At 33.0% G+C, this 25,402-nt stretch overlaps 3 protein-coding genes across 3 annotated transcripts; all 3 read left to right on the plus strand.

Annotated features, from left to right (window-relative positions):
* The first annotated feature begins 1,477 nt into the window (after positions 1 to 1,477).
* On the plus strand, positions 1,478 to 2,893 carry LOC138349265 (uncharacterized). Its single transcript, XM_069299584.1, has 2 exons — positions 1,478 to 1,666; positions 2,420 to 2,893. The coding sequence occupies exons 1-2, from the start codon at positions 1,478 to 1,480 to the stop codon at positions 2,891 to 2,893; spliced, it is 663 nt and encodes a 220-aa protein (XP_069155685.1).
* Positions 2,894 to 3,130: 237 nt separating this feature from the next.
* Positions 3,131 to 3,900, plus strand: LOC138349266 (uncharacterized). The gene is made up of 2 exons (XM_069299585.1): positions 3,131 to 3,308; positions 3,620 to 3,900. The coding sequence occupies exons 1-2, from the start codon at positions 3,131 to 3,133 to the stop codon at positions 3,898 to 3,900; spliced, it is 459 nt and encodes a 152-aa protein (XP_069155686.1).
* A 621-nt stretch (positions 3,901 to 4,521) lies between these two features.
* Positions 4,522 to 24,845, plus strand: LOC138349267 (uncharacterized). Its single transcript, XM_069299586.1, has 10 exons — positions 4,522 to 4,593; positions 4,714 to 4,783; positions 4,954 to 5,186; positions 5,301 to 5,420; positions 5,481 to 5,720; positions 22,836 to 23,003; positions 23,052 to 23,810; positions 23,908 to 24,243; positions 24,292 to 24,351; positions 24,441 to 24,845. Exons 1-10 carry the CDS (start codon positions 4,522 to 4,524, stop codon positions 24,843 to 24,845), a joined length of 2,463 nt encoding a protein of 820 aa, XP_069155687.1.
* Positions 24,846 to 25,402: the final 557 nt, after the last annotated feature.

Genomic DNA, 25,402 nt, shown 5'->3' on the forward strand with positions numbered 1-25,402 from the left:
ATATTCACATTAACTTTGATATTTGCGTTGATGTTTGCATTAGCTTTGACGTTGATGTGCACTTTGATGTGGATAATGACATGCACTTTGACGTTCACATTGACTTTGACGTTGATATTAATGTTGACGTTCATGCTGATTTTTACAGTGACGTTAAAGCTGACTCTTAGGTTGACATTCACTTTGTCATTCACCTTGATATTAATGTTTAGATTGAGATTCATGTTGATTTTGACATAGGCTTTGACGTTTATGCTGATGATTACATTGACCTTCATGATTACATTTACGTTTACATTAACGTTGATATTCAATTTGATGTTCACGTTCACACTGACCTTCACATTAACGTTCAAGTTGACATTCATGTTCATGTTGACATTCACGTTGTGATATTCATGCTAACATATTTGTCTATTTTCACAATGACGTGTACTTTGAAATTCACATTAGAGTTGACATTCACATTGACATTGAATGCACATTTACGTTGAAGTTGATATTGACATTGATTTTCATGTTGACGCATATGTTAATGTTTACGTTGATGTTGATGTTGATGTTGACATTTATATTTATGTTGATAGTTATATTTATATTAACGCTAAGGTTCATGTAGACATTCACGTTGATATTTACGTTGACGTTCACTTTCATATTAATATTTACGTTGATATTCATGTAGATGTTGACGTTAATTTTGATGTTCACGTTGATGTTTACATTGACGTTCATGCTGACATTTACGTTTATCTTTATGTTGATGTTCAATTTGAGGTTCACGTTCATGTTGACATTCACTTTCACATTCACATTGGCATTCATGTTCATGTTAACGTCCACGTTGACATTCACGCTGATATTTACATTGACTTTCATATTGACATTTTTATTGAAGTTTGCATTGGCATTGATTTTCACGTTGACATTGATTTTCATGATGACACTTATGTTGTTGTTCACGTTGATCTTAATGTTGATGTTTTCATTTATGTTGACCTTTAAGTGGATGTTGACGTTGATATTTATGTATACATTGACGTTCACATTAATGTAGATCGTTACGTTAACCTTTATGTTTACATTCATATTAATATTGATGTTCATGTTCACATTGATTCTTACATTTACTATTATTTTTACATTGATGTTGACATTGACGTTAACGGTTATATTTATGTTCACGTTGATTTCTACAATGATATTTACATTCACATTGACTTTCGCATTGATGTATACATTGTCATTCAAGATAACGTTTAAGTTAATGTTGACGTTGACATTGCCATTGACGTTCACGTTGACCTTGAAGTTGACGTTCACATTCATATTGACATTCTCTTTGATATTTACGTTCATGTTAATGTTGACATTCAAGTTGATGTTGACGTTCACATTAACATTCACATTAACATTAAGGTTCAAGTTGACGTTCAAATTTATATTAGCCTACACGTTGATGTGCATATTAACGTTGATGTTAACATTGACGTTCACATTGATCTTGACATTCACGTATGATGTTTATGTTGATGGTCACGTTGACATTCATGTTCACGTTAACATTGACTTTGACGTTCATGTGGATGTTCCAGGTGACGTTGATATTGACATTGACTTTTACTTTGACGTTAAAATTTACATTTATGCTGATGTTGATATTCACGTTCACATTGAAGTTCACATTCATGTTTATGTTTACATTTAATGTGACGTTTGCATTAACGTTCACATTTATGTTAACGTTGATGTTTACTTTGACGTTAACGTCAAGATGATGTTGATGTTGACGTTGACGTTCATGTTGATGTTAACATTTATGTTCAAGCTGACGTTTACATTGATGTTGACATCATTAGTGACATTGACGTTCACATTGACGTTCCTAATAACATTCACATTGAAATTAAAGTTGACGTCACTTTGAAATTCACATTGAAATTCACGTTTATATTAACATTCCTATTCATATTGATATTTATTTTGACTTTCACATTGACTTTAATGTTGTCGTTGACGTTAACATTAACGTTCACGTAGACGTTCATATTGACGTTCACATTAACGTTCATGTTGATATTCATGTTGACGTTTATGTTCACATTAATATTGACGTTCACGTTCATGTTGACATTTACACTAATGTTTATATTGACGTTTAAGGTGACGTTGATGTTGATATTAACGTTCACTTTGACGTTCAAGTTTAAGTTCATGATCACATTCATGTTTTTGTCACGGTCACGTTGATGTTGATGTTTATGTGGATGTTATTTTTCACATTGACATTAACGTTTATGTTGACGTTCACATTCACATTAACATTTACGTTCACATTAATGTTCATGTTGATGTATACATTTACATTGACGTTGATGTGCATGTTGACATTCACATTAACATTGACATTTACATTTAGGTTGACGTTCACGTGGACGTTCACGCTGACGTTCACTTTGACATTCAAGTTTATGTTCACATTCACATTTATGTTCTCGTTAACGGTCAAGTTGATGTTGAGGCTGACATTTACGTTGACGTTTATATTAAAATTGACGTTGACATTTACGTTCGTGTTGATGTTCATGTTAACTTTCACAAACATGTTAACGTTGATGTTCACTATGACATTTACATTGACGTTGAGGTTGACATGCACGTTGATGTACACATTCGTGTTGACGATGATATTTATGTTGACATTATCATAGACATTTACGTTTATGTTCATGCTGACGTTCAAGTTAATATTGACGTTCATGTTAATAGTGACGTTCATGTACACATTTACGTTGACGTTCGCATTGACATTGACATTTACATTGATGTTTATGTTGATGCTTATGTTGATGTTGACATTTATATAGATGTTGATGTTGACATTTACATTTAGGTTGACATTTAGGTAGACGTTGATATTTACATTTATGTGTACATTAACGTTGACGTTGATGTTGACGTTCACTTTTATGTTGACGATAATGTTGACATTGATGTTGACGTTTACATTCATGTTGATTTCTATGTTTACGTTTATATTTATGTTGACGTTGATGTAATGTTTACGTTGACATTGATGTTCACGATGATGTTGATATTGACATTGATATTTATTTGTATGTTTACGTTCATGTCAAGATATGTTTATGTTGACATTGACATTGACATAGACGTTGAGGTTCACATAAGCGATCAAATTGATGTTCACGTTAATATTCAAGTTGACGTTCACATTGACGTTTACATTCATGTTAATGTTACTATTATAATACTAAGCGATGCATTTAACAAAAAAGTTGGAAACTCATGTTCATATTGACGTTTAAGTTGACCTTCACGCTTACGTTTACATCAAGGTTCACATTGATATTGACATTGCCAATTAAATTCAAGTTGACATTCGTATTGAAATTCATATTCAAGTTGATGTTAACTTTCACATTGACGTTAACATTGACTTCACCTAGACATTAACGTTCACGTTGACGTTTATGTTGACATTCACATTGACGTTCATGTTGACATTTACGTTGATATTTATGTTGACGTTCACGTTCATGTTAACATTGACATTGACGTTATGTTGACGTTCACAGTGATATTTACATTGACGTTTAAGGTGACGTTGATGTTGATGTTGATGTTCACTTTAATATTCAAGTTTACGTTTATGATCACGTTCAAGTTCTCGTTAACGGTCACATTGATGTTGACCTTCACATTTACATTCACGTTTACTTTGATATTTATGTTGACGTTGATGTTGACGTTGATATTCATGTTGACATTAACATTGACGTGCACGTTCATGTTCACATTTATGTTTACATTGATATTTATGTTGATGTTCACGTAGACGTTCATGCTGATATCTATTTTGATGTTCAAGATGACACTTAGGTGTACATTGACATTGACATTCTTGTTGATATTAATGTTTATGTTTATATTCACATTGATGTAGACTTTGACTTTGACGTTCACGTTGATGCTTACATTTATATTTACATTGACGTTGATGTTTTATTTAAGGTTAAAGTTGACGTTGACATTCATGTTCATATTGAGTTCACGTTGGCCTTCACGCTGACATTTACGTTGATGTTTACATTGACTTTTACATTTAAGTTCATATTTGCATTGACGTTCACATTGACGTTGAATTCATGTTTACATTCACATTGATGTTTACATTGATGTTCATATTGATGCTTATGTTAATATTGACATTGATGTTAATATTGATGTTTACATTTACGTTGGCCTTTACTTGGACGTTGACCTTGACATTCACATTGACGTTGATGTAGATGTTTACATTGACGTTCACATTCACATTGACGTTCATTTTTATGTTGATGTTGATGTTCACATTATTTTTATGTTTATGTTTATTTTTACGTTGTAGTTGACGTTGATGTTTACATTGACATTGACTTTCACGATGATCTTGACATTAACATTGAAGTTCACGTTGATATTTACATTGACGTTTAAGTTGATATTGACGTTGACATTGTCATGGATGTTCATGTTTACTTTTATGTTGACGTTGACTTTGATGTTGATGTTTACACTGACGTTTATGTTGAGGTTTACATTTACTTTCATGTTTATGTTAACGTTCACGTTGATGTTTAGTTGACGTTGGTGACTCACAATTATATTGACATTGACATTAACATTCACATTGATGTTTACGTTTACATTTAGGTTGATGTTTACATTGACATTGACGTCGACATCAACATAGTAATTCACATTGACATTCCTACAGACGTTTGTATTGAAATTCAAGTTCATGTTGACATTCATATTGATATTAATATTAATGTTCATGTTTCTGTTTAAGTTGACATTCACACTGACGTTTACGTTGATGTTCTCATTGCCAATTACGTTCAAGTTGAAGTCACTTGGATATTAATGTTAACATTGACGTTGACATAAAAGTTCATGCTCAAATTGACATTCATGTTGATGTTCACATTGACATTCATGTTAAAGTTTATGTTGATGCTTATGTTGAAGTTCACGTTCACATTAAAATTGACATTGACGTTCATATTAACGTTAACAATGATGTTCATATTAACGTTAAAGGTGACATTGATGGTGATGTTGACGTATACTTTGACGTTCAAGTTTATGTTTATGTTCATGTTCACGTTCACATTAATGGTAAGGTTAATGTTGACGTTGATATTTACGTTCATGTTGACATTGATATTTACGTGCACATTGACGTTCACATTTAGGTTGACATTCACATTCACGTTGATATTTGGGTTAATGTTTAGATCAAATTTGACATGGACGTGCACATTGATGTTGATATGGATGTGCATGTTGATGTTCACATTGACTTTGACGTTGACATTTATGTTGACGTTGATGCTGATATTTACATTGACATTCAAGTTTACTCCTAGGTTGACATTAATGTTGACCTTCACGTTAATATAAATATTTACATTGAGATTCTCGTTGATGTTGATATAGACTTTGACGTTTATGCTTATGTTTACATTGACGTTAATGCTGACATTTATCTTTACGTTGACGTTGATATTCAATTTGATGTTCACGTTCACATTGACATTCATGTTGATATTCACATTGACATTCACGTTCATGTTGACGTTAACATTGACATTCACGTTAACATTTACATTGATGTCCACATTTACGTTTATGTTGAAGTTCACATTGGCCTTGACGTTAATGTTGACGTTGAATTCACGTTTTTATTGACGTTGATGTTGATGTTAATATTTGTCACGACCCAGATTCTTGAATCGTATTCGAAATCGGCGTCATTGATCTCTTTGAGGTCGCAGACAAGCGTCATATTGCATTTATCACATTCATATGGTTAATTTTAGCGGAAAATTCAAAAAATTTAAACGTATGATGTATACATAGACCTCATATAGTTATTTCATAAATTCATCATTTACTAAGCTCAACATAAATGTTAAAACCATCTATGAAAAGATTCAATTCGAAAAAGAATAAGAATATATAATGAATACGTTTGCCAAACACGGCCTTATTAGAAAATCTTCGCAATAAAAGTATAAAAAAATGGTAGGAACAACATCCAATTGTTTTGTCTAAAACAAAGCTGGACTAAAACTTTAGCATCCTCGAAATCAAGAGGACCTACCAAATCGTATGGAGAAACGTTGATGTCTAAACTGTTGCATGAGTCGTCAATGTGTCTCTTAACCTTCTTCTACAAAATAGTAAATAGTAGGGTTTTATTACATCACTTGTACTAAGTATGCGTGTGTGCACACATACACATAAGGCTATGCATGATCAAAGAATGCTCTTCGTAAACAACATGTTATTTCTAGAAAGCCTAGTGACTAGACTTTCCTTAATCATTAGATGTGAATTTTTGTACTAATATGATGTATTTTAATGTATTACAAGCACAAAACTCATATTCTATATGATTAGAAAACATTAGTATAATCCACATAATTTTAAAACAACAAGAGCGAAGATTTGGAAATTTTATAGTCCAAACCCGAGAGCCCTATTTTTAAAACATAGATTATTTTTCTGTCTATTTCTTATTCTTGTTATGTAGTTCAATGATCTCCTTTAATCTTATGTTTCACTTTTAAGTGCACTGGTTCATTGTAGTCCCATACCTACAATGAATCAAGTAAGAAATTCACATGTTGAAGGAGATTGATTTGGCTACTCTACTTTAGATTTTTCATTCTTATTTCCTTTGGGTATGATTTATATGTATATATATATATATGTGTGTGTGTGTGTGTGTGTGTGTGTGTATATATATTACAATATTTATTGTTTATGCCCATTCTTTAGTTGATGTCTAATCCATGCTCTATTATTAGTTGCCGTACTTACAATATAATATTTCATTCTTAAATTGGGTGTGAATGTATTTATAAGCCAATCTTTATTGGCTATGCCCATTAATTTGTTATTAACCCTGTTTATATACTATAATGCATCTATTCATACTCCAATATTTGCACAAGCCTTTGTTTATTTTTTAGTCTTTTTCTTCTTGTTGTTGTGTACTTCAATAATTCTTTTGATCCTATCTTTTGATCACAAGTGCAATGATTCATTGTAGTTCCATATCCACAATGTATCAAGTAACTAATCCAAGGACTAAGGAATGATTTTCCTACCTTATGTTGAATCATTCTTTACACTATATATTCATTACCTTTCATAAGTAATTCTTTATTGATCATGCCATTGATTTCATAAGTTTCATGTTTTATATATTATACATTTCATATACAAGAACTTTTGAATAGTTTATGTAGCATAAGACATCTCAAGCGAGGGACCAACATATGGGACCTCAATCTGAGGGCCTTGTTTAGCAAACACATAGTCTGCTTCATTCATTTATTCATAGTTCACATTATTCATTTCACTCATTCGTAGAATAATGTAAACACCAGCTATACCAAGAATGAAGTTTAAGGCTCTTATCAGGATCATGAAGTGAAATGAGAAAGATTGACCTAATGTCATTACTTCAATCTTATTTCACCTATTGATTGTCTTGCACAAACTCCTTCCGTATCATTCATTTCATTATATTTCATACTTTAAGGCTGGCCTCATTCTTTCTTTGGGAAAATTAATCTTGAAAGACATAGATTATGTAAGCATCAGAAAATCCAGTGTCTCCCCCACACCGAAAATAGGTGGAATAACCGGCCAAAGTGACCCAAAACATGCTAGCATACATGGAATTGAACCCCGCCTGATCTCTATATTGGCAGCATAGTTTCAAAGACTAGAAGATATAAGGACACCTATTCCCTACATGCCGGACAGTCTCATCTTATGAGAGTTACGTGAACCTCTGCCTTTTCCGAAAGAAGGCATGACCACTCATAGCTAGCGTATCGGTGATCAGTATAAAATTACATTACATTCAGCTCATACGTAATGTAAGATGGCTTGTTGTATATGGACATGATATCTCAATAGATGATTTCTCATATCATCATTGATATTAAGTATGCATTAATATCAATAGTGTCGTTACAGTGTTCATAGAGACTGGTCTCTTCTTTATCTTTACACTCTCATAGTTGAGTACGTTTTTGCAACATTTACTTAGGCTCATTTGAGATTGCTCTAATCTTTCACATTATCCTTTTATCATGTTGTCACCACATTAATTAAAATCAGCCCATTTGCTTTTCATAATTAGTCACCCCTTTACGTGAATGTCCATTTCTTCTTTTTCTTCTAGTGTAGACTCAAGCATTATGGAGGCTTGCTTCTAGGTTGAGATTTACTAACTCTATTGATGACCGTTCATCCTTACATTCATTGATGAAATGTAAATTTTACTTACATATCATCCTTTGTTGTTAATCAGATTAACTCGCACCTTCTGACACCTTTATATGTGAGTATTCTTTTAACAAAGTAGCATAGGTGTAAGTGAGATTTGTCTCGATTCCTTTAACAGCCCATTCTGGTCACTTGCATAATTTAGGCCCCTTTATTTATGTTATAACTCACCTTACTTACATACATTAGTGTAGTAGATTCATATCATCGTTTATAGACAATGAGCATTTTTTTAATGAGTTTCATGAGTTCATATGTAACTCTTTTAGATCATGTTGGGAGATTTCCCACTGAGTGGAATTCCCTTGGTTATGGATTAATTGTTCTTACTTTAGAAGTGCTTATGTTATAATTTTATACTCTAATTATACAAGATTTAGCGTATCATTAGTATTGTCGCATGATTTGGTATGTTAGTCTAGAAAATTCATTCTTAGTGGCATATGCCAATTTTACATATGTTCATATTTAATTTGCCATCTGTATGAACCATTGTCAAATATTTTAATCATTTACTAAAGTTTCTAGTCTTTAGCATATATTCATTTTGACAAATAGAGTTAACCAATTTTATTTGAAGCATATTGCCAATTCATTTAAGATATGATTTCATAGAGGCCTTATTAAGCCAATCTTAGTTCATGACTTTACAGTCAAATATTTAAGTCGTAATGGGCAGCATCATATTAACATATGATGACTTTATCATCTTTATAATGTCATATTAACAACAAGTATGCACAAGGACCGTAAAATTTTTATACATAGCATTTTCGGACATATCTTTAACATAGTATCCTTCTTTTAATTCACATAATAATTGTTAGAATCAAACGAGTCTAATTAATAGGTTCATTCAATCATTATTTCATCAGAAACCATGCACATTAATATCATCCAACACCACATACAAACAATATAATCTCTAAAATATTATACATGGAATTAAAAAGGATTCTAGGGACAAAAGAGTTCAACGAGAACACGATAACAACCCTAGTTTTAAATATCTTTTAATCGTTCGAACAAAAGGTCTCTTGGAGAAAGAAGTCCAGGATAAAAACACATACCTTATGTATATTTTAGTCAACACAGATCACCTTGAAATAAACCTTGAAGAAAACTTTGAATTTGCCTAAGAACTATTCAGTGTTCTACATTTTTCTGGCGGTTTGTCGCCTACTGCCTTAGCGTCGTGTATATAAATATTTTGATCGTGATTTTTAGGTTTAGCAACTGATATTGTATTATAAAACTTAGTTTTAACAAGTTAATATAAATTAATTAATCAATTACCAAAACACCGCTCCTATGTTGACTTAACATAGGAGAACATATCACTTGGTCAAATCTGAAAATTGGTGTTGACTATGGTTTCGGTCAACATTTTGACTTTATATTAATTAATTTAATCCTTAATTTAATTAGTTTAGGTACCTAGGGTAAGTACTTAATTACCCCTAAATCATTGGAACTATAATAAACCATTTAGGACCATCCTAAGTTATGAACTAGGTTGTTTCTTGAATTATACTAGGTTAGTGTATGGATTTTTTTAATGAATCTAACTAATTAATTAAATGAATAATTTAATTATATATGTGAACTAATGTAATTTCTAAAGTACCCTTAAGTCGTTCTTACCATAACGAATCCTTTGAACTATCGTAGGTTAGGTACTAGGTTGTCTTTTGTTCTTGTTTTAACTGCAATTTGGAATATGTTTTGTGATTTAGGTTTTGACCCTTCAAATCAATTATTTAAGTTGATAAATTAATTAAATAAGTGTCACGACCCAAAACCGAGCCGTGACTGGCACCCACATTTACCCTCCTATGTGAGCGAACCAACCAATCTAAACCTTATCATTTCAACGTATATCAACAGAAAATAATGCGGAAGACTTAAGCTCATTAAATAAAAACCAATTCAATAACTATTATTCCCCAAACTCTGGAAGTCATCATCACAAGAACATCTATGATCAAATTACTAATTAAAAATGTCTAAGAAGCTAAAAATACATAAGAAGCTAGTCCATGCCGGAAGTTCAAGGCATCAAGACTTGAAGAAGAAGATCCATTCCAAGCTAGAAGCATTAGCTCACCCTAAATTTTCGGTGTAGTAAAGACTGGCTTGAATTACTGTTGAGTCGAAGACGACGGCACGTTTGCTGCACTCCACAAATAACAAAGAAGAAAACATAAAAGTAGGGGTTAGTACAAAACACGGATACTGAGTAGATATCATCGGCCAACTCGAAATAGAAAACAATATATATTAAGCAATATCATAAAATCAACTATGATACTCAACATGTAGCAACAACAAGTACTATATCATTAACAATTACCGTCAAGTTCACACATGAGGACTCAAGCCTCAATACCATACTCATTTGGGAATTAGTTTCATTAAATTGAGTATATTAGCATCTTACAAGATTCATTATATTTATTCCCCTCGTGTCGGTACGTGACACTCCGATCCATATACTATCCTGGTGTTGGAACGTGACACTCCGATCCTCATTCTATCCTGGTACCGGAATGTGGCACCCGATCCATATACTATCCTTGTGTCGAAATGTGACACTCCGATCCTCATTCTATCTTGGTACCGGAACGTGGCACCCGATCCTCTATCTCTATCCTGGTACCGGAACGTGGCACTCGATCCATATACTATCCTGGTGTCGGAATGTGACACTCCGATCCTCATTCTATCCTGGTATCGGAACGTGGCACCCGATCCTCTATCTCTATCCTGGTACCGGAACGTGGCACCCGATCCCCTAATCTCACCCCTTTCGTTCATCAAGCCTTCTTTTATACCAAAGGCATCATCATTAACAAAGTAGATTAGGGTTTCTTTTCAAGATTTGGGATTCAATAGCTTCATCATGCTTATTTATTCATAATTACATAATCACATCATTCATGCAAGCATACAATTAAGCATATAGAAGGGTTTACAATACTACTAACACATATCATTCGCTATTAAGAGTTTACTACGAATAGCATGAAAACCATAACCTACCTCCACCGAAGATTAGTGATCAAGCAAGCAAATTCCCCGAAGCTTGTGTTTTCTCTCTTCCTCGTTCGATCGATCCTCTCTCTCTCTCTTGTTCTTTCTATTTTCTTTATTCAAACCCTCTTTCCTTTACCCTAATTAGCATATAATTAAGAATAAAAGATGGAAATAATAACCCACTAATTAACTTAAGGTTACCTCTTTTAACCCCCAAGTAATTAGACTTATTAACATTAACCCACTAACTTTATAATTAAAGTAGGAATAGTCCAAAACGTCCCTTAAAACGTGTAAAGAAATCCGACCCAGACTGGGATTGCGCAACCTGCGATGGCCCATCGTGCCTACGACGGTCCGTCCTGCAGGTCGTCGCAAGGTCCAGAGAGTGGATATCCACTGAAGGCTCTGTGACGGTCCGTCACACCTTTGACGGTCCATCCTGCCATTTTGTTACGAAGTTCAGAGAGTCGATTTCAGTACCCAAATTTTCAGATTTTCTAAGTGTTTTGAAACGAGATACCCTCGACGGTCCGTCGTGCCTACGACGGTCCGTCGTGGGGTCCGTTGTCTTGCCAGTTTTTCCAAAATCAAAGTCTGCTGCTCAAAACGACTAAACAGGTCGTTACAATAAGTAGCCTAGTTTTATTACTAAAGTATCCTTAAGTCGTCGGGATCTTAAATAACTCGTTAGGCCATCGTAGGTTAGGTACTAGGTTTTCCCTTTCTTGTCTTAATCTAAATATGAAAATTTCCATTTAACTTTCAGCTTTAGACCTTTTAAATTAATTGATTAATTTTCTAAATTAATTATATAGGTAACCTATGGGAATTACTAAAGTACCCCTAAGTTCTTATGACCATAACTAACGTTTTTGACCATCCTAGGTTATGAACTAGGTTGTTTCTTTAACTAGTACTAGGTTAATGTCAACCCGATTTTAGTCCTAGATTGTCAAATGCACTAATGTGTCCAATTCAGTTAGTCCTAGGTTATTTAGTTTCTTAAGTAATTATGTTAGAGTCTAGAATTTATAGGGAGGTTGGGACCCTCATTGAGTGGTCCCTCGTGCACGTTTTACCCCAATTAACTACCATAATTTAATTCGGTTAGGGGTGTCCCCTCCTTTGAGACCTTCTTCACATCTTCATATTAAATGATCATGTGTTATGGCACTAGGCATGACACTTGGATGCCATGTACTTTGTGTGAAACTGTTTTGAACAGTTTTTCCTTTTAGCTTAGGGTCTTCATTGCATGTACATTCATTGAACATAAATCTTGGATTGGGCTGTGACAACCCAAAAAAGATATTTTTCATTCATATATGGAAACATTTTAAATAAACCTTAGCTAATTTTTCCATACTATGCCCAATATTTCTGAATATTTGGCATTGGGGTTCCTATGTACCCCTATTAGGTTATGCTAAGGGCATACTGGGCTCTTCATTAAACATATGATTTTCTAAAATATTACATTATCCCCTACATAGGAACATTCACCCCCGAATAACACTTACACATCACTTAAACAAGAGGGTGACTTTCGAAAGTTACTATATCATGGTTAAATGTTTATCTTTTGTTAATATCTGATTCACACTTATTTGGATGATTCATTTCATTCGAGCTCATCTGAAGCTTCATATTTATGATTGAAGAATTTCATCTCAATCACACTTAACTTAACGCACATTGCAAATCATTCATCACAGAAAACATGCATATGATACACAAAACAGCAACATAAAATGCAAACATTTTATGATAACTCACATAGTGCTATTATAAGACATACGATTAGGGACATACAAAATCAAATCAACTAAAGGACTTAAACTTAGAGTTTCTTAACATAAACCAAACTTAGGAAGAGTATCTCTAACCTCTTCGATAACATCTTATTGGCATTAAGATTTAAACCTAATGACGACAAAATTAATTTCAAAGGAACTTGACACTGTGCCATCTACTTCTCTACATACCCCTTTCGCCTTAGCACATTCTCCTATGGGAGTACTAATTAGAAACTATTCATTTAAGATCTTAGGAAGTAAGTCAAATTGATTACCCACAAAAAGAGTTACAATATACAATCTAGATCCTGGATCTAATAATTCATAAATAGGAAAGGATAAGAGAAGCAAGTTACCATTATCCACATCCGTGGACTTCTATTGTTCCTCATTTCCTTTTAATGCATAGAACCGGTTTCTCTTAGGGGTTCGACTACAACTTTTGGCAAAGGCTGAGCATTTTCCTTGACTGTTGGATTTGAACCACACCCTTCTCATTTTAACCTAACTAATTTGGAAAATGAAGACTTATTACCGTATTTCTGTTGACTAATAAAGCATAACACTTTAGAAGCAAATCAAAGTCTAAGCCATATTCTTGAGGTTGTATGCAGCCAACATATCCTAATCCTCCTTATTAATGCTCATAGAAGACTTTCAAACGTTACCATGCATTCACATTCATGCGAACAACCACACTCCCTACATGTCTTTCATCCATGTTGGGTGTTTCTATTATGACGCATTCTTGGGAAGGGCAGATCTTCAGCCTGGCGCCTTAGAACACTTGGCCATCCTAATTATTGTGTGTATTCTTCTACGCGTTCATACAAGAAGGAAGTTAGATACTTATAATAACATAAATTGTCAAAGCTCTAGATAGAACGATAAAGAGTTGAAGAAGGGAGAATTTCTTCTCATCGTGTAGTGTCTAAGTCATGATTGTGCGCTTCACAACCATAATCTAAAAACTGATTAATGTTATTGTATTGAGATTTAGTTCCTAGGTACTTTTAAATCATGCTCTAATAGCAAGTTTGTAATGACCTAGATCTTTAATAAGAATAGCAATCGGCATCGTTGACCTCTAAGAGGTCGCAAAAAAGACTCATCTTGCATTCATCACATTCATATGGTTAATTTTAGCAGAAAATTTAAAACTTTTAAATGTATGAAGTATACATAGACTTCATGTAGTTATTTCAAAAATTAATCATATACTAAGCTCATCACAAATGTAACAACAATCTATTGTAAGAGTCAATTCAAAATAGAATTACAATATATCATAAATACATTTGCCAAACATAGACTTATTACAAAAGCTTCGAAATAACAGTATGACAAAATTCTAGGGACTATATACACTAGCTTTGTCTAAATTAAGGCTACACTAAAACGGTAGCATCCTCGAAATAAAGTGGACCTACGAAATGGTATGGTGAAATACTGATGTCCAAACCGTTGCATGGTTTGTGAATCTGTCCCTTAACCTGCATCTATAAAATATTAAATATTAGGGGTTAGTACACGACTTGCACTGAGTATGGGTGTATGCACACATACACAATATGGTATTCATGATCAAAGAATGATCCTCCTAAACAACATGCTATTTCTTGAGAGCCTAGTGACTAGACTTCGTAAATAGTTTTTGGGAATTATGGTATGAATATTATATATTTTAATGAATTCAAAGCACACAACTCATTTTCGATATGTGTACAAAACATTACTATCAGCCACATAATTTTAGAACAACTTGAACGAAGATTTGGAAATTTGATAGTCCAAACCCGCGAGCCCTATTTTCGACACAGATTATTTTTTAGTTTGTTTCTTCTTCTAGTTATGTAGTTCAATGAATCGAGTAAGCAATTCACCAGATGAAGGTGATTATTTGGCTACTCTACTTTAAATTCTTCATTCTTATTTCCTTTGAATATGATTATATATATATATATATATATATATATATATATATATATATATATATATATATATATATGCAAATATTTATTAGATATGCCCATTATTGAGTTGATTCATAATCCATGCTCCATTATTGGCTACCTTATTTACATGATTAATATTTCATTCTTCAATTTTGTGTGAATGTATTTATAAGGCAATCTTTATTGGCTATGCCCATTAATTGGTTATTAACCTTGTTTATATACCTTGAGGCATATATCCATACTCCAATATTGGCACAAATCATAGTTTATTTTTCTGTCTTTTTCTTCTTCTTCTTGTGTAGTTCAATAATTCTTTTGATCCTATGTTTTACTTACAAGTGCAATGATTCATTGTTGTCCCATACCCACAATGAATCAAGCATGTAATGAAAGAACTACGAAATGATTTTCCTGCCTTATAGTGAGTCATTCTTTACACTATATATTCATTAGCTTTCATAAGAAATTCTCTAATGATCATGCCATTGATTTCATTACATTTATGTTTTATATATTATACATTTCATATACACTACACTTGGAATCGTTGATGTAGCATAAGACCTCTCAAGTGAGGGACCAAAATTAGGACCTCAACTCGTGGACCTTCTTTAGCAAACACAGAGTCTACTTCATTCATTCATACTTCACATTAATCATTTCATTAATTTGTAGGCAGAAGTAAACACCAGATATACCTTGCATGAAGTTTAAGACTCTCATAGGGATCATGAAGTGCAATGACCAGGAATGACCTAATGTCATTACTTGAATATTATTTCACATACTGATTGTCTTGCACAAACACCTTCGGCATTGTTCATTTTATTATATTTCATACTTTGAGGTTGGCCTAATTATTTCTTTGGCAACTTTAACCTTAAACGACTTAGATCACGTGAGCATCATGAAATCGAGTGTCTCTCCCACACCGAAAAGAGGTGGAATCAACGGCCAATGTGACCCAAAAAACAGCTAGCGTATATTGGAATTTAACCTTGCTAGATACCCGTATTGGAAGTACATGTTTGAAGCCTAGGTGATAAAAGGAGACCCATAACCTGCATGCCGGAAAGTCTTATTTTAGAGTTACGTGAACCTCCTCCCTTCCCGAAATGAAGGCATCACCACTCATAGCTAGACTACTGGTGATCAGTATAAAGTTCCATTACATTAAACTCATACGTCATGGAATTTGGATTCTAGTATAAGGACATCATAGCTCAGTAGATGATTTCTCATCTCATCATTAGTATTAAGTATGCATTAATCTAAATACATTTGTTATAGTGTTCATATAGACTGGTCTATTCTTTAACTTTGTACTCTCATAGGTTAGTACGTTTTGGTAACATTTACTTAGGCTCATTTGAGATTATCCTCATATTTCACATTAGACTCTTATCATGTTTTTACACATTCATTAACATTAGAACCTTTTCTGTTCATAATTACTCAGTCCTTTACGTGAATATTTATTTCTTCTTTAGCTTCTAGTGTTGACTCAAGAATTATAGAGGCTTGCTTCTAGGTTAAGATTTACTTACTCTATTAATGAATGGTCATCCTTACTTTACATTGATGAAATGTGAATTTTTACTCACATATAATCATTTGTTATTAATGAGACTGGCTCACACCTTCTAACACCTTCATGCGTGAGTATTCTTTTAACAAAGTAGCTTAGATTTAAGTGAGTCTCGTCAAACTTCCTATAAAACCCCATTCTGGTCACTTACTTACTTTAGACCCCTTTAATTATATTATAACTCACATTACTTACTTACTTTAGTGTACTAGATTCATATTATCGTTTATGGAGTATGAGCACTTCATTCAATGAGTTTCATGGGTTCATATGTCATTATTGTAGGGTATGTTGGGAGTAGTCCCAAACAAAGGAATGCCCTTGGTTATTGATTCATTGATATTACTTTAGAAGTGCTTATATTATTAGTTGATACTCCAATTACACAAGATTTAGCATATGATTAGTATTTGCTCAAGATTTGGGATGACTAGCAAATTCATTTTTATTGGCCTAAGCCAATTTTACATATGTTCATATTTAATTTTTCATATGTATGAACCCTTAGCAAATATTTTAATCATTTACATAATTTTCTATTTATTAGCATATATTCCTTTTGACAAATATAGTTAGCCAATTTTATTGGAACCAGATGCCAATTCGGTCAAGATATGATTTCATAGTGGCCTTGTAAAGCCCATCTTAGTTCATGACTTTAGAGTAACGTTTTTAAGTCGTAATGGACAGCATCATATTAATATTTGATGACTTTAACATCTTCATAACGTCATATTAAGAGCAGGTATGCACAACAGACCGTAACATCTTCATACATAACATTTTTGAACATATCTTTAACATAGTATCATTCTTTTAATTCATACAATAATACTTAGCATCAAACGAGTCTTATTAATAGGTTCATGCAATCATTTTTAATCAAAAACCATATACATTATGATCATCGAACACCACATACAAACAACACGATCTCTAACATATTCAACATGGAATCAAAAAGGATACTACGCACAAAGTAGTTCGACGAGAACACAAATAAAAAACCCTAGTTTTTATGATCTTTAAATCATTGGAAAGAAGCTTATCTTCGAGAAAGAAGTTCAGGAGAGAAAACCATAACTAATGTAGAATTTAATCTACGAAGATCACCTTGAACGAAACATTTAAGAAAACCTTGAATTCTCCTAAGAACTCTTAAATGTTCTACGTTATTCTTGCAGTTTGTCGCTACTGCCTTAGTGTCGTGAGTCTCAACATTTTGATCGTGATTTTTAGGTTTAGGAACTGATCTTTAATTATAAAACTTAGGTTTTTAATATTTTAATCTAATAAATTAATTAACCAATTACAAAAACACCACTTGTAAGATGACTAAACATGGGAGAACATAACACTTAGTCAAATCTGGAAATTGGTGTTTACTATGGTATCAGTCAACATTTATACATTATATTAATTAATTAAATCCTTAATTTACATAATTTAGCGACCTAGAATAAGTACATAAGTACCCCTAAGTCATTGTAACTAAAATAAACCCTTTAGAAACATCCTAGGTTAAGTACTAGGATGTTTCTTGAATTATACTAGGTTTAGTGTAAAGATTTCATTTTGACGATTTAAACTAATTATTAAATATATACTTTAATTAATTAAGTGAACTAAGATAATTAGTACAGAACCCTTAAGGTGTTAGGACCATAACAATACTTTGAACCATCCTAGGTTAGGTACAAGGTTGTCTTTTTTTCTTGTTTTAACAAAAATCTGGAAATTATTTTGTGATTTTGGTTTTGACACTTTAAACTAATTAAGTAAGTTTCTAAATTAATTAATTAAGTAGAATAGAGTTATTACCAAAGTATCGTTAAGTCTTCAAGATCTTAACTAACTCTTTGGGCCATCCTAGGTTTTGTACTAGGTTATCACTTTCTTATCTTAACCAAAATTTTAAAATTTAATTTTTATTTTTGGTTTTAGCCCTTTCTATTAATTAATAAATTTGCTAAATTCATTAATGGAGTAACCTAGGAGAATTACTAAAGTACCCTTAAGTTCTTATGACCATATCGAACCTTTTGGACAATACTAGGTTATGTACTAGGTTGTCTATTTAACTAGTACTATGTTAGTGTCAGCCCGGTTTTGGTCCTAGGTTGTCGGGTGCATTAATGGGTAAAATTCGGTTAGTCCTAGGTTATATAGTTATTTAGGAATGTAGGTTATAATATAAAATTGGTAGGGAGGGTAGTCCCCACATCGAGTGGTCCCTAATGCACGTTTTCCCCCCTAACCACCCTAACCGAATTTGGTTAGGGTTGTACCATCATTTGGCAGCCTTTTCACATGTCCTGCTTATGGGCTTGCACATGGGTTTGTTTTACTTCCCTAAATAACTATTGTTTATGATTCATTTGAGAATGTTTACTTATTGTTCCAAGGGCATTCACTATATCCTTGGGCACTACTTAATTTACATGATCATTTTAAATGATCATGTGCTATAGTACTAGGCTTGACACTTAAATTCCTAGTACATTATCTAAAACTATTCTGACGAATTTTTCTTTTAGCTTAGGGTCTTCATTGCAAGTACATTTATTCAATATCAATCTTTGATTAGGGTGTGAAAATACAAAAAGTATATTTCTGATTCGTATATGGAAAATTTGCTAATATCCCTTTGTCAATTTTTCTATACTATGCCCAACATTACTCAATATTGAGAATTTGGGTGCCTATGTACTAATAGGTTACCTAAGAGCATACTGGGCTCTTCATTAGACATATGATTTTCCAAAAGGTTACAATGTTCATGTTGATGCATATGTTAATTGTAACAACCCTAAAAAAATTGATATGCTAAGTAATGGTTAATGTGTCTGGAATGCCTACGATTAGACCAAGTTCAAACGGACTGATTCGCATAGAACCAGACCTCTGACCCATTGAGACAGGAAAGCCAACTAACATGGAAAGTTAGTTGAGCTAGGAAAGGCTGTGTCCAACAATGTAGGCTTCCCAAAGATGAAGATTTACCCGGGTTCGAAACTAGGTAGAAGCAATTATTTTAATTGTTTTCATCTAAATTGGTAAATTAACTTAATTAATAAATATTTAATAGCTGATTTAATAAAAATAGAAAATCAATTTTTTATTAAAGATTGGAAAGAGTCCTAATTTTACTAATTCCAAATCTAAAACATCTAATCCTAGGAAAACTCTCACATGTAACGTCTATCTCCTCAACACTCATGATCAAACCATTCGTTTTCTCATGTTCTGCCAAATCCGCGTACAAGAACAGAAGCATAACAAAAAAATCACACTTAAAGAACTCACAACGAAAATACAAACAAACAACAAATAAAAAACTTTACGCAAGAGGGAGTATTATTCCGTCAAATTTGTGTTGAATTTGAGGGGATTTGGACGTGATTTTTGAAGAAGGTTTTGGGCAGAAAGTCAAGGTTTGAACTACATAAAAGGTATGCATTTTTATTACTCTTGGTTCCTTTTCCAAGAGACCCTTAGGACTCACGTGAATCTAATCCGATAACTAGGATTGTGCCCCGTTGCATGTCCCTGTCACTAGATCCCATTGATTGGTAGTTTAGGTATGTTTGCTGGTAGATGTTAGGAATTTAATGTGTTTTCGTGATGAATATATTCATTAATTTGTGTGTTGAATCATACTAATGATAACCTGTGTTTTTTTCGTAAATATGTGTTTATGTGTGTGCAATGTATAGCTGTGACTTTGAATGCGGAGTGAAGCATGAAAATGACTTGTTTTATGATTGTATTTCACGTGCACAAACTTGTTGAAATTGTGTTGTTCATATGTGATGTAAAAATTCTGATTTTAGTGCAAACTCTTTATCCAATGTGATTTTGAAATTCACCTAAAGAATTCACTAAAAACTACTCCAAATGTATAAACATTTAACGTGCAAGAGGTGAGAAAATAGGCTGCAAAAATGTGATCAAAATTTCCAGCATTGTGTTAGCTTAGTTCAAACAAAACAAGGATAACAACATGAGATTTTAAATGAATGAAAAAAAGGTGAGGTCACTAGTGATTGAACCCTAGACATCACCCGTGAAAGGATTCCAAAAATGAAAATAAAGAAATGAGGTTAAGGGTGAATCCAACCTGGGTACCCTTCATTGAAAAGTTGGTTAATTCCACTAAGGCTTATTATATTTAATTAAAATTTAAAATGAATGAGGCACACAAGATTCAAACACGAGTGCCCTTGGCCGATTTTCACTATGTTAAAAATAGAAATGAATAAATGAGAGGAGTGGGGTTTGAACCCACTACCTCTTAGTAAGATCTACAAAATTAAAAGAATAATAAAAGGTTGAGGCGTGTGAGAATCGAACCCACGACCTCTGTGCAGAATAAAAGAGTATGTAAGGACAAAATAAAAGTGGGGTTGTGGAGGTTCGAACCACACCCTCTCATCCAAGAATGAAAGGAATTAAACAAAAAAAAGGAAGTGAGGTTGTTGGGGTTTGATCCCATATCCTCTCAGTTCCAATGAACGATAAATGAATACAGAAATTAAGGAAAAATAAAATGAAGTCATTGTGACTCGATCTTAGGTCCCAAAGCCATGTGGATCAAGCCAAAATAAATGAAAATGTAAGTGTTGTCCAAGGGATTTAAAATCAGGTTCCCTTGCCCAAATTCCGTATTGATAAATAAGTCATAAGTGAATAAATGTTCAAAAATAATGTTGCCTACATAGATCAAAATCAAGATCTTGGAATATGTACATGATTAATAAGTCTTCTACCACATATTCTTAGGAAGACATGAAGCACTTAAATGAACTATGAATGAAGCCTCATGGCTTGTATATATAGACCCAGAAGTATAGAATACGTTTAAAAGTAAGTGAACCTAAGATGTATGCAATGAAATGATGTACCCTAGAAGGGTTAAGTACGACTGTAAAGAACACTACATGGCTAAGTGCATTGGCATATGATGAAATGAACATTCATATAACAAGGGGTGAGTAAATATTAATACCAAATGTGCTAAAGTTAATGAATGTGGTAACAACATGATACGAGGCTAATGTAAAAGATTAAAACAAACTCAAAAGAGGCTAAGTAAATATTACCAAAACGTATTCACTCATGAGAGTGTAAAGTTAATGAAGAAACCAGTTTTTATGATAACTCTAATGAAAGTATTCATATTAATATACACTTAATACAAATTATGAGATGAGAAATCATCTATTGAGCTATCATGTCCTTATACTAGAAGTCAGCTTCCATGACCTATGAGTTGAATGTAAGGGAACTTTATACTGAGAACCGATAAACTAGTTATGAGCGGTGAAGCCTTCTTTCAAAAAGGGCAAAGGTTCACGTAATTCTTATTAGATGAGTATGTCAGGCATGCCGGGTATGGGTCTCCCTATATTTCCTAGTGTTTAAACCTATACTGCCAATATAGGGACCTAGAAGGGTTCAATCCCCCTATATACGCTAGCATATTTTGGGCCACTTTCACCGGTGATTCCACCTCTTTTCGGTGTGGGGCAGACACTGCATTTCATGATGCTCACATGATCTATGTCGGTTAAAGTTAAAGGTCCAAAAGAATAAATGAGGCCAGCATCAAATGATACACATAATGAAATGAACGATATCGAAGGTGTTAGGATAGGATAATCAAGAGGTGAGCTCGACATTGTAGACATTGTATTGGTTCCATTTTGGTAAGTATACATTTAACACAACATTGAACTATTTCTTTCAATTGATGATCTTAATAGTAGATGGTTGATTGTGAACGTACATAAATTTAAGTAGAATGATATTCATGCATGTTAAGGAACAAAAAAAGTTCAGATTTTCTTCTTAAATGTACCTAGATGAATTAACGATAACATATGTAGTCTTGTTTGCGACCTCTGAGTAGTCAACGACGTCGGTCTCGTCTAGGGCTTAGATTTTGGTCGTTACATTAATGTTGACGTTGATGTTGATGTTTACATTAACGTTGACCTTTACATGGACAAGGACATTGAAATTTATGTGTACGTTAATGTTCACATTGTAGTTTATGTTCACATTTATGTTTATGTTTAGTATGACTTTGATGGTCATGTTTATGTTGACGATAACGTTTACATTGATTTTCACATTTACGTTCATTTTTATATGGATGTTGACTTTTACATTGACATTGATGTTTACATTGTCGTTGACATTCAATATAATATTGATGTTAACATTGACGTTCACTTTGATGTTCAAGTTGACGTTTAAGCTGATATTGACGTTAATAATGATGTTGACATTCAGATTCACTTTTACATAGACATTCACGTTCATATTGACATTGATGTTCATGTTGATTTTTATTTTTACGTTCATTTTTATGTTGACGTTGATGTTCACGATGATATTGATTTTGAAATTGACTTTCATGTTGATGTTTACGTTTACGTTCAAGATGATGATGAAGTTTATGTTGACATCGACATTGATGTTATAATTCACATTGACATTCGAATTGACTTTCACGTTAACATTCAAACTGATATTCACATTGACTATTACATTCACATTGATGTTAATGTTAATGTGGATGTTGATGTTCAAGTTGACGTTCACACTGACATTTATGTTGACGTTCAAATTGATGTTGACAATGCGAATTACCTTCAAGTTTATATTTACATTGACATTCACATTCAATTTAAATGTCACTTTCACATTGACATTAACATTAATGTTCACGTTGGCGTTCACGTTCCAATTGACAATTATGTGGACATTGTTGTTTTTTTTGTTGACGTTCCTATTGATATCCATAGTGACGTTCACATTGATAATCAAGGTGAAGTTGATGTTTATGTTGAAGTTCAATTTGATGTTCAAGTTTATGTTTATGTTCACGTTCACATTCATGTTAACAGTCACATTCATGTTGATGTTGACCTTCACTTTTATGTTGACATTGACAATTATGTTCACATTTACATTAACGTTGATGTTCACATTGATGTTTACATTGACTTTGATGTTGAAGTACATGTTGACGTTGATGTTGACGTGCACGTTGATGTTCAACATTGATGTTGACATTGATATTTATGCTGACGTTCAGGTAGACATTAACGCTAATGTTTATGTTGAAGTTCAAGCTAATGTTTAGGTTGGCATTAGCGTTGATGTACACATTGACATTAATGGTTATGTTGATATTAACGTTGATGTTGATGTTACTTTTGATGTTCACGCTAATGTTTATATTGACGTTCATCTTGACATGTACATTTATCTTGACGTTAATTTTCAATTTGAGGTTCATGTTCATCTTGACATTCACGTTTACGTTCATGTTGCCATTCACGTTCATGTTAACGTGCACGTGTACATTTATTCTGACATTTACATTAAAGTTTACATTGGCGTTGACGTTCACGTTGACGTTGATATTTATGTTGACGTGCACATTGATGTTGACTTTTATATTTATGCTGATGTTCATGTAGACATTCACGATGATGTCTATGTTAATGTTTAAGCTGATGTTTAGGTTGACATGTATGTTGATTTACATATTGATATTAATGGTTACATTGACCTTCACGTTGATGTTGGTGTTATTTTTTACGTTCACGCTCTTGTGTATATTAACGTTAATACTGACATTTACATTATCTTAACGTTGGTGTTCAATTTGAGGTTCACGTTCATGTTAATATTTACATTGACGTTCATGTTGACATTCACGTTGCTGTTAACATTCACGTTGACATTCGCGCTGACATTTCCGTTGACGTTCACATTAAAATTCACATTGAACTTTACATTGGCGTTAACGTTCCCGTTGACGTTGATATTGATGTTGATGTTTACGTTGATGTTGATTCTAAGGTTTTCATTTATGTTGACCAATACGCGGATATTGATGTTGACGTTTATGTGTATGTTGACGTTCACATTAATATTGATGGTCACATTTACATTAACGATGTTTATATTGACGTTCATCTTTACATTGATTTTTATGTTTACGATCATTTTTATGTTGATGTTCACATTGATATTTACGTTCATATTGATATTAACAATGATGTTGACATTTAAGTTGACGTTCACATTGATGTTTACATTATCATTAAAGCAGACGTTTAAGTTGATGTTGACATCGACATTGCCGTTGACGTTCACATCGACGTTCCAATTGATGTTCACGTGGATGTTCAATTGACGTTCATGTATCTATTAACATTGATGTTCACATTCACATCGACATTCTCTTTGATGTTCACGTTCTTGTTGATGTTGATGTACAAGTGAACATTGACGTTCACACTGACATTCACATTGACATTGAGGTTTAATTTGACCTTCATGTTTACATAGGCCTTCAAGTTGACGTTCACATTCATGTTGACGTTAACATTGACATTCACATTGATCTTGAAATTCACATTGATGCTTATTTTGATGATCACATTGACGTTCATGTACACATTAATATTGACTTTGACGTTCACATTGTTGTTTACATTGTCATTCAAGGTGATGTTGATGTTTACATTAACGTTTCCTTTAACATTTAAGTTTACGTGTATGTTGATGTTGACGTTCATCTTCACATTGAGGTTCACGTTTATTTTGATATTTACATTCAATATGAC

Source organism: Solanum lycopersicum, chromosome 6, assembly GCF_036512215.1.
Source record: "Solanum lycopersicum chromosome 6, SLM_r2.1".
NCBI classification, from domain to species: Eukaryota; Viridiplantae; Streptophyta; class Magnoliopsida; order Solanales; family Solanaceae; genus Solanum; species Solanum lycopersicum.

Excerpts from the sequence above, each read along its gene's own strand:
- LOC138349265 (XM_069299584.1), top strand. The coding sequence starts at position 1,478 with ATGTTAACATTGACGTTCACATTGATCTTGACATTCACGTATGATGTT. Across the intron at positions 1,667-2,419 it reads ATGCTGATGTTGATATTCAC|GTTGACGTTCACGTGGACGT; the intron begins GTTCACATTGAA and ends ATTTACATTTAG.
- LOC138349266 (XM_069299585.1), top strand. The coding sequence starts at position 3,131 with ATGTCAAGATATGTTTATGTTGACATTGACATTGACATAGACGTTGAG. Across the intron at positions 3,309-3,619 it reads CAAAAAAGTTGGAAACTCAT|GTGACGTTGATGTTGATGTT; the intron begins GTTCATATTGAC and ends TTGACGTTTAAG.
- LOC138349267 (XM_069299586.1), top strand. The coding sequence starts at position 4,522 with ATGGATGTTCATGTTTACTTTTATGTTGACGTTGACTTTGATGTTGAT. Across the intron at positions 5,187-5,300 it reads ACGTTCACATTAATGGTAAG|ATCAAATTTGACATGGACGT; the intron begins GTTAATGTTGAC and ends GTTAATGTTTAG. Across the intron at positions 23,004-23,051 it reads ACGTTCACTTTGATGTTCAA|ATTCACTTTTACATAGACAT; the intron begins GTTGACGTTTAA and ends GTTGACATTCAG.